General features: G+C 41.9%; 1 protein-coding gene across 5 annotated transcripts in view; it reads left to right on the top strand.

The window, feature by feature from the left end:
* Positions 1 to 7,785, top strand: part of LOC137340975 (aryl hydrocarbon receptor-like) — a 199,322-nt gene extending 191,537 nt beyond the window's left edge. For 2 of the 5 annotated variants that reach the window (XM_068003776.1, XM_068003787.1), the window contains exon 11: positions 2,712 to 7,785. In XM_068003776.1, the coding sequence (XP_067859877.1) occupies positions 2,712 to 2,864 (153 nt within the window). In that variant the 3' untranslated portion in view covers positions 2,865 to 7,785. The remainder of the gene's footprint in view (positions 1 to 2,711) is intronic. The other 3 variants (XR_010966933.1, XM_068003805.1, XM_068003796.1) reach the window with 3 other exon arrangements.
* Positions 7,786 to 12,750: the final 4,965 nt, after the last annotated feature.

The following is a 12,750-nucleotide window of genomic DNA, read 5'->3' as shown; positions in this document are numbered from 1 at the left end:
TGTCAATCAGAGACAAAGAAAGAGAAAAACTCATTAACAGGAAAGGTGCACCAAGTGAAGGAGACAATGTCTTTCCTCATCCTAATTACTTATGACTAGCTAGCTGTACTTAAAATAGATAAGTCACCTGGTCTGGATGGGATGCACCCTCGGATGCTGAGGGAAGTAAGGGGGGAAATTGCGGAGGTATTGGCCATAATCTTCCAAACATCCTTAGATGTGGTGGTGCAAGAGGATTAGAGAATTGCAAATATTACACCCTTGTTCAGAAAAGGGTGTAAAGATAAACCCAGCAACTAGAGACCAGTCAGTTTAACTTCGGTAGTTGGGAAACTTCTGGAAGCGATAATCCGGGACAGAATTAACAGTTACTTGGACGAGCGTGGATTGATTAGGGGAAGCCAGCACGTATTTGTTAAAGGCAAATTGTGTCTAACCAACTCAATAGAGTTTTTTGATAAGGTAGATGAGGGCAATGTAGTTGATGATGTGTATATGGATTTTCAAAAAGCATTTGATAAAGTGCCACATGGTAGGCTTGCTATTAAGATTGTGGCCCGTGGAATAAAGGGGGCAATAGCAACATGGATACAGAATTGGCTAAATGATAGGAATCAGAGAGTAGTGGTAAACGGTTGTTTTTCGGACTGGAAGGAGGTGTGCAGTGGTGTTCCCCAGGGGTTGGTGCTGGGATCACTGCTTGATTGATATATATTAATGACTTGGACTTAGGAGTACAGGGCACAATTTCAAAATTTGCAGATGACACAAAACTTGGAAGGGTGGTGAACAGTGAGGAGGATAGTGATAGACTTCAAGAGGATGTAGAGACCCTGGTGGCATAGGCGGACATGTGGCAGATGAAGTTTAACATGGAAAAATGCGAGATGATGCATTTCGGTAGGAAAAACGAGGAGAGGCAATATGAACTAGAGGGCACAATTCTAAAAGGGGTAGAGGAACAGAGGGATCTGGGGGTGTATGTGCACAAATCGTTGAAGGTGGCAGGGCAGGTTGAGAAAGCGATTTTAAAAAAAAAACATACGGGATCCTGGGCTTTATAAATAGAGGCATAGAGTACAAAAGCAAGGAGGTCATGATGAACCTTTTATAAAACACTGGTTTGACCACAACTGGAGTATTGTGTCCAGTTCTGGGCACCGCACTTTAGGAAGGATGTGAAGGACTTAGAGAGGGTGCAGAGGAGATTTACTAGAATGATTCCAGGGATGAGGGACTTTAGTTACGTGAATAGACTGGAGAAGCTGGGATTGTTCTCCTTGGAACAGGGAAGGTTGTGAGGAGATTTGACAGAGGTATTCAAATTCATGAAGTGTCTAGACAGAGTGGATAGAGAGAATCTGTTCCCATTGGCAGAAGGGTCAAGAACCAAAGGGCATAGATTTAAGGTGATTGGCAAAAGAACCAAAGGTAACATGAGGAAAATCTTTTTTACACAGCGAGTGGTTTGGATCTGGAATGCACTGCCCGAGGGAGTGGTAGAGGCAGATTCAATCATGGCCTTCAAAAGGGATCTGGATAAGTACTTGAAACGAAAAAATGTGCAGGGCTACAGGAATAGGGCGGGGGAATGGGACTAGCTGGATTGCTCATGCATAGAGCCGGCGTGGACTCGATGGGCCGAATGCCTCCTTCCCTGCTGTAGCCTTTCTATGATTCTATGAATTGAATTTTTAAAGCTTCTGAAGTAAGTGTGTTTTGTTAATTAGTGACAGATGTGAGATTAGTGACACATCCAAGAACCAATCACAAAATACTGAATTAATTGTTTGCAGAGCTCTTTTAGAAATGTACAAATCAGAGCTGCAAGAGCTGGGACACTCTCTACCTTCTCCCCATTCTGTCAGGCCTGTGCCCTACCTTACTTTCACTGCTGACAGAACCCAGGAATCCACCAGTGAGCCAAACCCTAAATTCCTTCCCCAGTTCTGCCAAACCACAACTTCACAGTGTTGCCAAACTGCAGGGCTTCGACCCCAGTGTTGCAAAACCCAGGCTGCCCCTCTGCAGCTAAACCCTAGCCTTTCTCCCTAATACTACTGAATACCAGTTACCTATCTACAACTGGTACATTTTCATACCATTTTCTGTGTATCCTGAGCTTTAAAAATGGTAAGATATAAAAATTAAGTACTTGGGTAAAAGAATGTATATAAAATAATGGCCACTCATTTATGGTGTTCACAGAAGAATGGACAGGGTTGCAGAATTTGATTTCCTAAACATCCCAGAATGCCAATTGAATGTTTTATAGTTTAGAAATTGTTGATAAACAGTAGGAAATAACCCATTATAGTAGTGTTAAATTCATACTAGAAAACTAATGTAATTTAAAATTTGATCAGTGCATATTTTGTGTAGTGATACATTAGCACTTTTGAAAATGTAGTGGTAAACTACCAAAGCAAAGTTGGAGTAGTTTATGAATGTCTCCAGAACCTGAGATTAAATTGGCCTAAACCTCACTGTCAGCTCTTGTTTGTTCTGTGTTTTATACTGAATATATTTTTTCAATTTAGTTTTCAAAAAAGGTTTTAATGCATCATTACTTTCAGTTTTTAATATGATTTAAAGATTTTAAATAAATTTGCAATACTGAACCTAGGCTGGTTCATCAATGTCCAGTAAATATCATTTGGTGTTGGCAATGGGTCTTTTTACTGAAAACATGTTTTTCTTTGCCTCAACAGATCCAAACTGGATGTAATGATGGAAACAGTAATGAAGTCCATCCAAGTATGTTCAATAACGTGAATTACACACATTTAGCCTCTCAGGCTCTGCACAACCATTCAGGAGAGCCTGGACCGTACTCAGATCAATCATCCAGTGGCTTTATGTAAACAAGCATAGAGATTGCTGTCCTGTGACAAGTGTGGGAGTGTTTTTGTGTTGCTTGCTGAAGGGACAGCTGTTTGTATGTACAATGTGAAGGGACACAGAGCTTCTAAACTGAAGAATCATAAGGAGCAGGAGACTGATTGCACTGTGCTGGATTTTATTATGAGCCTTATAGTCTTCAAATACCATAATGCTCTTTTGTGGGTGGGGTTTGAGTCTGTTTTCTTGCACTAAGAGTGCATATGTGTTTTGTTAGATTTTTTTTTGTGTGAAATATGAAGTTCTTCCTTCACAGAGAATGAGCTCTTTAGAAATGTTCTATTAGACTTGGGGTCATAGGACTCGGCACAGAGTATTAATTTAAAACGAACCAAATTTTACAATATCTGTAAATGCAAGTTATCCTATTAATTACAATCAATATATCAAAAGTAGAAAGGTTATGTTCATATTTTTGCCAGATATAATTTTGCCAAATTGGAAGTTCTCCTTCCAAGATAGTGTGTGTGATAAGCTCTTGACCATCATTTTTCCTTTTCACTTTCCTCCCCACAACTATAAATCTTATGGCACTTTAAAGCAGTAGTAATACAATTACAGTCTGCAGTACAGAACTGAAACCATAAGAGAATTTTTCTTTGTAGAACAGCTGGCAGTAAATATAAAAAGACATTTGGTTATATTTAAACATTTTTGTCTCAAATTGATACAAACCTAAATATTTGTTCTAGCTCCCTGACTTGGTAGTAGTAGTTGTTCAGGCTCAGATGACTTTGGGTTTAACATTTAACACCATTTATGGACTTTTTCAAAATGGTGGCCCACCAGCTAACATGGTATAACGGGACTGTTGAAGCACCCAGTGTACTGTAGTAACTTTCCTTAAGATTAAATAAACAATTATTTTCAATAAAAAAAGGTATCCCACAGATACTGGATAAGTAGAATACTGAATGGGGAACATTGGAATATGTAGTTAATTCCAGTTGCCAGAATGACTTTTATTAATGATATAGGTTAATTAGAATTATTAGTTGTGAAGGTCTTTTACTCACTAAAGCAGGCATCTGTTATATCCTCCCTTTGCAGCAAAAGCATATAACATTTATATTGAATATGCATTTTAGTTAAGAATAAAATATTTTACCACAAAAAGGGTTACATGTGTATGACAAATTGTTTGTGCCTTCAGGAAACGTTTAATATTAGGGAGCAACCACTGAATATAGTGTGTATCTTTAGAAGCATCTGAGCAGCATTTTTTTTCCTCCTGCTTAAATAAGTTGCACTGCTGTGCAGATTTCAATAATGGGTACCCTTTTTTTCCCAGAGGGCATGCCTTAACAATTATCAAGTAAACCCTTGCCACCAATATGTCCACAAAATATCCTGTGAAAGAATTTCCAAATAGAAATGATTTTCCAACATTGTATTATGCAGAGATGTCTCTTTTTCAATAATGATTTTCATTTTAATTTTCTGAAAACCTGTGCCTGATCCCATGAACCATGATATAGTCAAGTGTTTTTTTAAATAAAGTAATGTCCTATACTCTGTAAACTGGCTGTTTCATAGATGTTGACAAGTTGTCAGCTCATGCACATTTGCAGCATGCAGCAAGAAGACAGTATTGAGGATTATTTTGTGGGGATTTCCCAATATGAAAATTTACATTTTTTTCCAATACTTTCTTAAACATGGCAAATCTGTGCTATATGCATCCAGCCTCAGTTAGTGTACCTACCCCTGGTATATTGCACACTCAAAGTAAAAGCTCTTATTGATTCAGTGAGCAGTTTTTAAAAAAACTACAATAAAAGTTTGCTTTAATTATTAAAAGCTACCTTATATAGTTTATCAAAGAAAAAAATACTTTTCAATACAATTACTTATCAGACAGGTTTTGTAGACTTATTAAAAACATCAATACTGATGCAAAACGTACCTTTTATTTTCAATAATTGTTACTGATTTTGTACCTGTTCAAATTTACACATTTTAGTGTGCATTATGTAACATATATTCTGAACAAAATTGTCCTTGTGAAGATAATTTTATTTTAAAATGCATTTATTACATTTTTAAACTTTGCTGGTTACATATGCAAAAACCAAAAGACAGTAATATGCCAGGCTAATGGTGTGGGTTTTTTTAAATATTCATCCAGTTCAGCTGTTGCTACCTGTTTTTAAATTGAGAATTTGAGCTGGATGTTACATGAATTTAGTTTGCTTGTTACTTAACAGGAGACCCAGTGTGTGTGCACCTCAGGCTGGAAGCATTTGTAATCCCTTAAGCAAAAAAACACATCACATTGCACAAATAACTAAGTCAGATTCGGAAAAAAATGCTTTGAACCAATTGAAGGGAACTTGTCCAGCTCCCTTAAGAAGAACTGCAAGGAATACGTACTCATCATTTGCTTCAGTAAATTGTTCCAGAAGGTGATGACTCTGAGAATAATTACTTCCTAATAACTAGCCTAACTAATTTCCTTAGTATTATATTGTATTGCATTATAGTAATACAACCTATTGTATGGCCCCATCACATTGCTTGTCAATCTTTAATGATTTATCAGCCATGCATCCAAGTCCCTCTCTTGCTCTGTAACCTTACTGAGTACCCGTGTGTGATATAAAAATGCCTGTAGTTTCCAAACCAAAATGCATAACACGGCACTTATCACATTGAAAGACATCTGCCACACACTAAATTATCTAACTCAGATTTGCTCTAAATTCTCAACGCCTTTGCACATTTTGTATCATCTGAAAACTTGTGAATAGTTCCAAATCATTAATGAAATTGATGAACAGCAATGGTCCTAACACAGAACCCTGCAGTGATTCCACTTATGACCTGATCCCATACAGATCTACACCCATTAATGCCATCCCTCTGCTTTCAAGATTGTAATGACTAATTGTCCAGCATAATATCTGAACATAATTCTTTGGTGTAAAAATTACATTTTCGGAAAAAAAATTACACTATTTCAGGAGATGTTACATACCTAAGTTTCCAGAAAGTCCTCAATAAAGTGCCAAATAAGTGGCTATCGGGAAAGATAATGGTCCTAAAATTCCAGGGTCCCTACTCCTCTGCCTGGTCTCTCAGCTGCCTGCTGCAGTAGACATTGACTCTGCTCCAAATCATGAAGACAATGTCATTTGGGAGAGGCAGCCTGCACCTGTGGAGGCACAATAGAGCTGCCTGCCCTGATGAGGCACCCTGTCATTCGAATGGGGACATCAAGGCCCAGGAAATGCCAAAGAAATGGGCACATAGATTTTTTTTCAGTGCTCCTAAGGGACCAAATAGGTATCATCTGGAATCGATTGCCATTCTTTTGGGCAGCCTTGGTCCCTTCCTAAAGCCCAGTCTGAGACCTAAGAGTATAATTGCTGGAATAGCCTGGGAATGCCCCAAGACACGCCCCTGATGTCTCTGCTAGCCATGCATGGAACACTTTAAAGGACACACACGGGCCCAGACAATGACCTTTTCCAGTAGTCATATGTATAGCACATTATTGAAGGCTTTCTGGAAATTGAGGTCTCTAACGTTTATTGTTATCATCCATTGCCTTCATCCCCTAATTTAGTCCCTTCCTCAAAGAACTCAATCAGGTTAATGAGGCAGGACCTTTGTTTCCTAAAGGCATGCTGCAAACTCTCCAGATCACCATAAATCACATCCCTTATAATACCTTCCAGTACCTTCCCTATAACAATGTCGAAGTGATAGGCCTATAATTCCCATGGTCCGATTTCTTCCCCTTATTGTGACCATGTGACCCTCTTTCCAGTCCATTGGAATTATCCCAGACTGCAAAGGGATACTGAATGTATGAGCTAGTCCTTCATCTAATGTATTTCCCATTTCTTTCAGAATTCTGGGTTAAATTGTATCGGGTTCAGCAGCATGATCAGCCTTCCTAGTGCCTTAATCCTAGCTAAGACCATTTCTGCAGTTACTTCCTTGGAATTAAAAAGAAAGGTTTGCAGATGCTTAAGACATTCTCCATTTGGAAGATCTGGGCTCTATCAACAATTATCTTTGGAGAAATTGGCCTGGCTTATCCCTAAAGGAGAGGTGAAGGTCACCATTCTCTAAGTGTGACTTGCATTGTCTGATGTAAGACTAGTCAGACCACATATAAAGTGAACAAAATGTCCTTCAACATTACCAACCGTGAGTCATAACCTTGATTAGAAAGAAGAAATTTAAGTACATTCTGTCTCACTTTGCAAATCTGAAAACTCGCCTCCAGGAGCATTAAATGCAGTTAAAGTGCAGAATTTGTTTTCATTGTAAATCCTGAATAACTTCTGTTTTTTTTTAAAGCTATGTGAATGTGATGAACAGTAGCTAGGTCTACAAACACTGTTAAAGGTTTAAAGGGACAGCATCATTATTGTATTAGAGTACTGTTTGTGAACTACAGCTGTATCATAGACTATTAAGCCAAATACAAACTACCGTGTTACTAAGTGCCAAACATTCAGTACTACCAGTGTACTGTCTTATTAGCATTTACTTATGTTGTACTAGACACATAACTGCTTATTAGTGTTTTGGCCTATACTTTCTACAGAAGCTGAGCCTTAGTAATATACAATGAGATGGTATATTCAAGGAGCACTGGTGACTGCACTAGCACCATAAAGGTTTGGAAGTACACTGCAGTTCGAATTCTGCTCTCTTTGCCCTCTTTTATGTTAAAGTGGTGTTTAAACAGTATTACTGTAAATGTTTCGTGTACATTTTTTGACTTGTTTCCAATTGTTTTGCTCACATATTGCTATGTCCACACACACTGTACATGTTTCTCTTAAAATATGGTTTGTAGCAACCTCACTGACCTTCAGTGAAGTTTCTAAAACTTCAATATTATAATAAAAATTCACTGAATGTGAATTGTGTTGAGTATTGTTTTATCAAAATAGAAAATGCACAGCATCTGTGAGGAAAAGTAATGGACGTTCTGGGTGTAGATACTTCATCACAACTGGAAAGATAAGCAAGACCCTTAATGGGGTTGAACAATTTTTTTTAAATAGGGATGTGGGGGAAAAAGGTGCTTCATAGAGTCATAGAGTTATGCAGTTATACAGCACGGATAGAGGCCCTTCGGCCCATCGTGTCCGCGCCGGCCATCAGCCCTGTCTACTCTAATCCCATATTCCAGCATTTGGTCCGTAGCCTTGTATGCTATGGCATTTCAAGTGCTCATCCAAATGCTTCTTGAATGTTGTGAGGGTTCCTGCCTCCACAACCCTTTCAGACAGTGAGTTCCAGACTCCAACCACCCTCTGGGTGAAAAAGTTCTTTCTCAAATCCCCTCTAAACCTCCCGCCTTTTACCTTGAATCTATGTCCCCTTGTTATAGTACCCTCAACGAAGGGAAAAAGCTCCTTAGTATCCATCCTATCTGTGCCCCTCATAATTTTGTACACCTCAATCATGTCCCCCCTCAGCCTCCTCTGCTCCAAGGAAAACAAACCCAATCTTCCCAGTCTCTCTTCATAGCTGAAGCGCTCCAGCCCTGGTAACATCCTGGTGAATCTCCTCTGCACCCTCTCCAAAGCGATCACATCCTTCCTGTAGTGTGGCGACCAGAACTGCACACAGTACTCCAGCTGTGGCCTAACCAGTGTTTTATACAGCTCCATCATAACCTCCTTGCTCTTATATTCTATGCCTCGGCTAATAAAGGCAAGTATCCCATATGCCTTCTTTACCACCTTATCTACCTGTTCCGCCGCCTTCAGGGATCTGTGAACTTGCACACCAAGATCCCTCTGACCCTCTGTCTTGCCTAGGGTCCTCCCATTCATTGTGTATTCCCTTGCCTTGTTAGTCCCTCCAAAGTGCATCACCTCGCACTTTTCCGGGTTAAATTCCATTTGCCACTGTTCCGCCCATCTGACCAACCCATCTATATCGTCCTGCAGACTGAGGCTATCCTCCTCGCTATTTACCACCCTACCAATCTTTGTATCATCAGCGAACTTACTGATCATACCTTTCACATTCATATCCAAGTCATTAATGTAGACCACAAACAGCAAGGGACCCAGCACCGATCCCTGTGGTACCCCACTGGCCACAGGCTTCCAGTCACAAAAACAACCTTCGACCATCACCCTCTGCCTTCTGCCACTAAGCCAGTTTTGTATCCAAAGTGCCAAGGCACCCTGGATTCCATGGGCTCGTACCTTCTTGACCAGCTTCAATCACAGAAAGTAAGTAAATGATTGAATGGCCTTTGAACTAATTATTCGAACAGCAGAAAATTGATAAATGATAGCAAAGATCAACTGAGATGGGCCCTGAAAGGACATTAACTAAAGAATGTGAAAAAGCATCTGAAAGGCCCCCAAAGGAAAAAGATAATCAAATGGGGGGAAATAGGAAAGAAATAGATGCAAGAGGTCTGAAATTGAAATGGAAATGGAAAGTGCTGGGATTACAATTGGTCAGCTAATAGCCAAAAAGAAAGAAAATTCAGACCAGCAGCCCCAGGTAGACTCCTTATCAGAACTGTGCACTAATGAAGGGCCTACTGCACCACGAACAGAAAATACAGTATACTAGATTGGAGGAATTATATGTAAATTGTCTCATGAGGAAGTTTGTGGTCCTGAACCATGTTGTGGGACAAGGTGAATGAACAGGTGTTCCATCTGCTCTGGTTTCACAGGAAAGAGGAAGACCAGCTGGACATTGGCATGGTGAAGGAATGAACAATGGTATTTTGGAGGGAAGGATACTACTGGAAAGAAGGGAAGAGAAAATGTGATTGTTGTTGAGATCATATTGTAGGTGGTAGAAATGGCAGATGATCTGGCAGAATATGGATACTGGTGGCTGGAAGGTGAGGGCAAGGGGGACCCTGTCACCATCATAAGATCAGAGGCATGGGGAAATGGGGAAGACATAGTCAATGGCCATGTCAATCACTAGCAAGAGGAAACATTGGCTGAAAATAAGGGATGACATTGCAAAAGACCTGGTGGGGAAAGTGGAATCATAACAGAAGACACAAGGGCTAAAGACCTGAATACCCCAAAAATCTGCAGAAGCACATCTCTGCATAAGTGCCAAGATGTACTCACCTGACCTCTGCCACTGACCCTGCCAAAGTTTATGTGGTCAGAGGGAGGTGCCTTCATTTGCCTACCATTGGTGGGTGCCCACAACAATAGAGGCACATATGGGGCACCACTGTAGCAGCCAGGCTGGAAGGTCTGATGGAGGTCGCCCACCCTCCCAAAACTAGTTACATTGTAAGGGGTCTGCTTCAAAAATTATGGGAGAAAAAACTTTCTGGCAGTCTTCGGGGGTCCAAATCACATTTGCAGACGCACCTCCACTTACCGACGACTGGGTCCCTCTGACAACCCATGGCACAGGAACTCCTGAGTCCCTGGCCCTGTCTCCCTTGTAAGGGGCAAGCAAAGCTAAGGCAGCAGTATGTTGAATCTGCTGTAGATTTTCAGGGCTGGAGTCTTAACAGGAGGATTTAGAGGATAGTGACGTGAAGTGCCACAAAGGGCATCCATCTTGTGCCACACCACCTCCACTTCAGCAGCCATCAAATGGGGTGAGGTGCTGGGCTGCACCAACATATGTCTGTAGACTTATTGTTGCACCTTGTGTTTCCCTTCATTTTTGCCCGTCACTTCTTGGGCCTCTTACCACTTCAGCCTTGGGTTGAGCTGCTTTTTGGGTCTTTCAAAGTTTGTAAGAATTTTTATCCCCCTATTCCCATTTCTCTTTAATTATCCACATCTGTTTAAATTTCACGCACATTCAAATTTTCTGCTTCTACCACTAGTATATGTGCACTCATCCAAGTTGGTACCAGCTGTGAATAATTATGCAAATAGGCTGATCCACAAAATTTGAGAACTATTAGTACATTACCATTCAAACGAGATTTCCATCAATTCTTCACAGATGAGTGTACACAAATCATCCCTGGTATCCTTAAACCACAAGACTTCTCCTGTGTATCCATCCCATGTGCTTTTTTCTAATGCATTTTATTGGTCTCCACAACAGAAAGGCCTTACCTGTGATGGATGGTCATAAGCAGCCCCTTCTTAGGAAGGCCTAAAAGAGATCAGAAAGCTTTCCGATCAAATCTGGAGTCAGGCAGGGCTGTCCTCTCTCCTCCGTCTTGCTCGTGTGCTGCATCGAACACTTTGCCGAGTCCTTCAGGAGGGATGCGGGCATAAGAGGGGTGATGATCCCAGGCAGCAGAGGCACTCAGGTCAAGGCCTCCCTGTACGTGGACGACGTTGCCGTCTTTTGCTCGGATCAGCTGTGGGTCCGCAGATTGATGAGCATCTGCGACCAGTTCGAACTGGCCTCGGGCCAGGGTAAATCGTACCAAGAGCGAGGCCATGTTCTTTGGGAACTGGACCGACCGATCCTTTGTCCCCTTCACCGTTAGGTCGGATTACCTGAAGGTGCTGGGGATCTGGTTCGGGGGGGCCAGGGCATGCACCAAAAACTGGAAGGAGCGTATTTCCAAGGTGAAGCAGAAACTGGGACTGTGGGATCGACGATCCCTCTCGATCGTGGGCAAAAACCTGGTCATCAGGTGCGAGGTGCTCTCGGTGTTGCTGTACTTGGCAAAGGTCTGGCCCATACCTCGCTCCTATGCCATGACAGTCACCCGAGCCATCTTCCACTTTATCTGGAGATCAAAAATGGACCATGTCCGCAGGGACACGACGTACAAATCTCTGGAGAAAGGGGGGAAAGGAGTGCCCAACGTGGCCCTCATCCTGATGTCCACTTTCGTGTGCGGCTGCATCAAGCTTTGCGTGGACCCTTTGTACCAAAACCACAAAATGTCACTGTGCTGAGGTTCTACCTATCCCCGGTGTTACAGAGGATGGGCCTGGCCACGCTGCCACGGAACACTCCGTCCAGTTGGACCGTTCCGCCCCATCTGTCCTTCGTCGAAATGTTTATGCAAAAAAACACTTTTGACCACAAGGCAATCAGTAAGTGGACCGCACGTAACGTTCTCGAGACTCTGGGGAAAAGGAGTCGCTGGATCCTGTCGGTTGGTTCCCCTAGCAGACTGTCAATGTCATTTGCCAGAACTTTCAAACAAGCACCAAGACATCGCTTGGCTGGTGGTGAGAAGGGCCCTTCCTGTCAGATCCTTCATGCGCTCCCGGACTCTCAGCACCACTGCACGCTATCCCCGAGGAGGCTGCGGTGCAGACGAAACCGTCACCCATCTCCTTCTGGAATGTGCCTTTGCAAGAAAGGACTGGAGAGAGAGATGCAGTGGTATCTGTCCAGGTTCGTCCAGTGCAGTTCCATAACACAGGACTCTGTGCTCTACGAGCTGTTCCCGGGGACACGCACCGAGACGGACATCAACTGCTGCTGGAAGACCATCAACTCGGTGAAAGGCACCCTTTGGTCCTCCCAAAACATGCTGGTCTTCCAGTGCATGGAGCTATCCACGACCGAGTGTTGCAGACTGGCACATTCCAAGGTCCAGGACTATGTGCTCAGGGACACACTGAAGCTAGGTGCGGCCACCGCAAAGGCTCTGTGGGGAAAGGCAACCATTTAGAGCCTTCCCACCATTGTATACCAAGGGGCTGCAATCAGGGAAACCCCCCACAGGCAGAATGTAAAATTCAAATTGATGTAATGTACCTGTAATGAATCTGTAATCAATAATCTGTATTGAGTATAATGCAATGAGACACCCCAGAGTGTCATGAACTGTAATTATGTATGTGTTCATTGAACTGTCCTTGATGTAACCTGCAAATTGTATAATCTGTATTGTGTACGTTTGGAATGTGATATGACAACTGTATTGTATGTTTTGCTGCAAATTTT

Source organism: Heptranchias perlo, chromosome 2 (assembly GCF_035084215.1).
Source record: "Heptranchias perlo isolate sHepPer1 chromosome 2, sHepPer1.hap1, whole genome shotgun sequence".
Taxonomy (NCBI): Eukaryota; Metazoa; Chordata; class Chondrichthyes; order Hexanchiformes; family Hexanchidae; genus Heptranchias; species Heptranchias perlo.
This window is presented reverse-complemented; position numbering and strand designations above follow the sequence as displayed.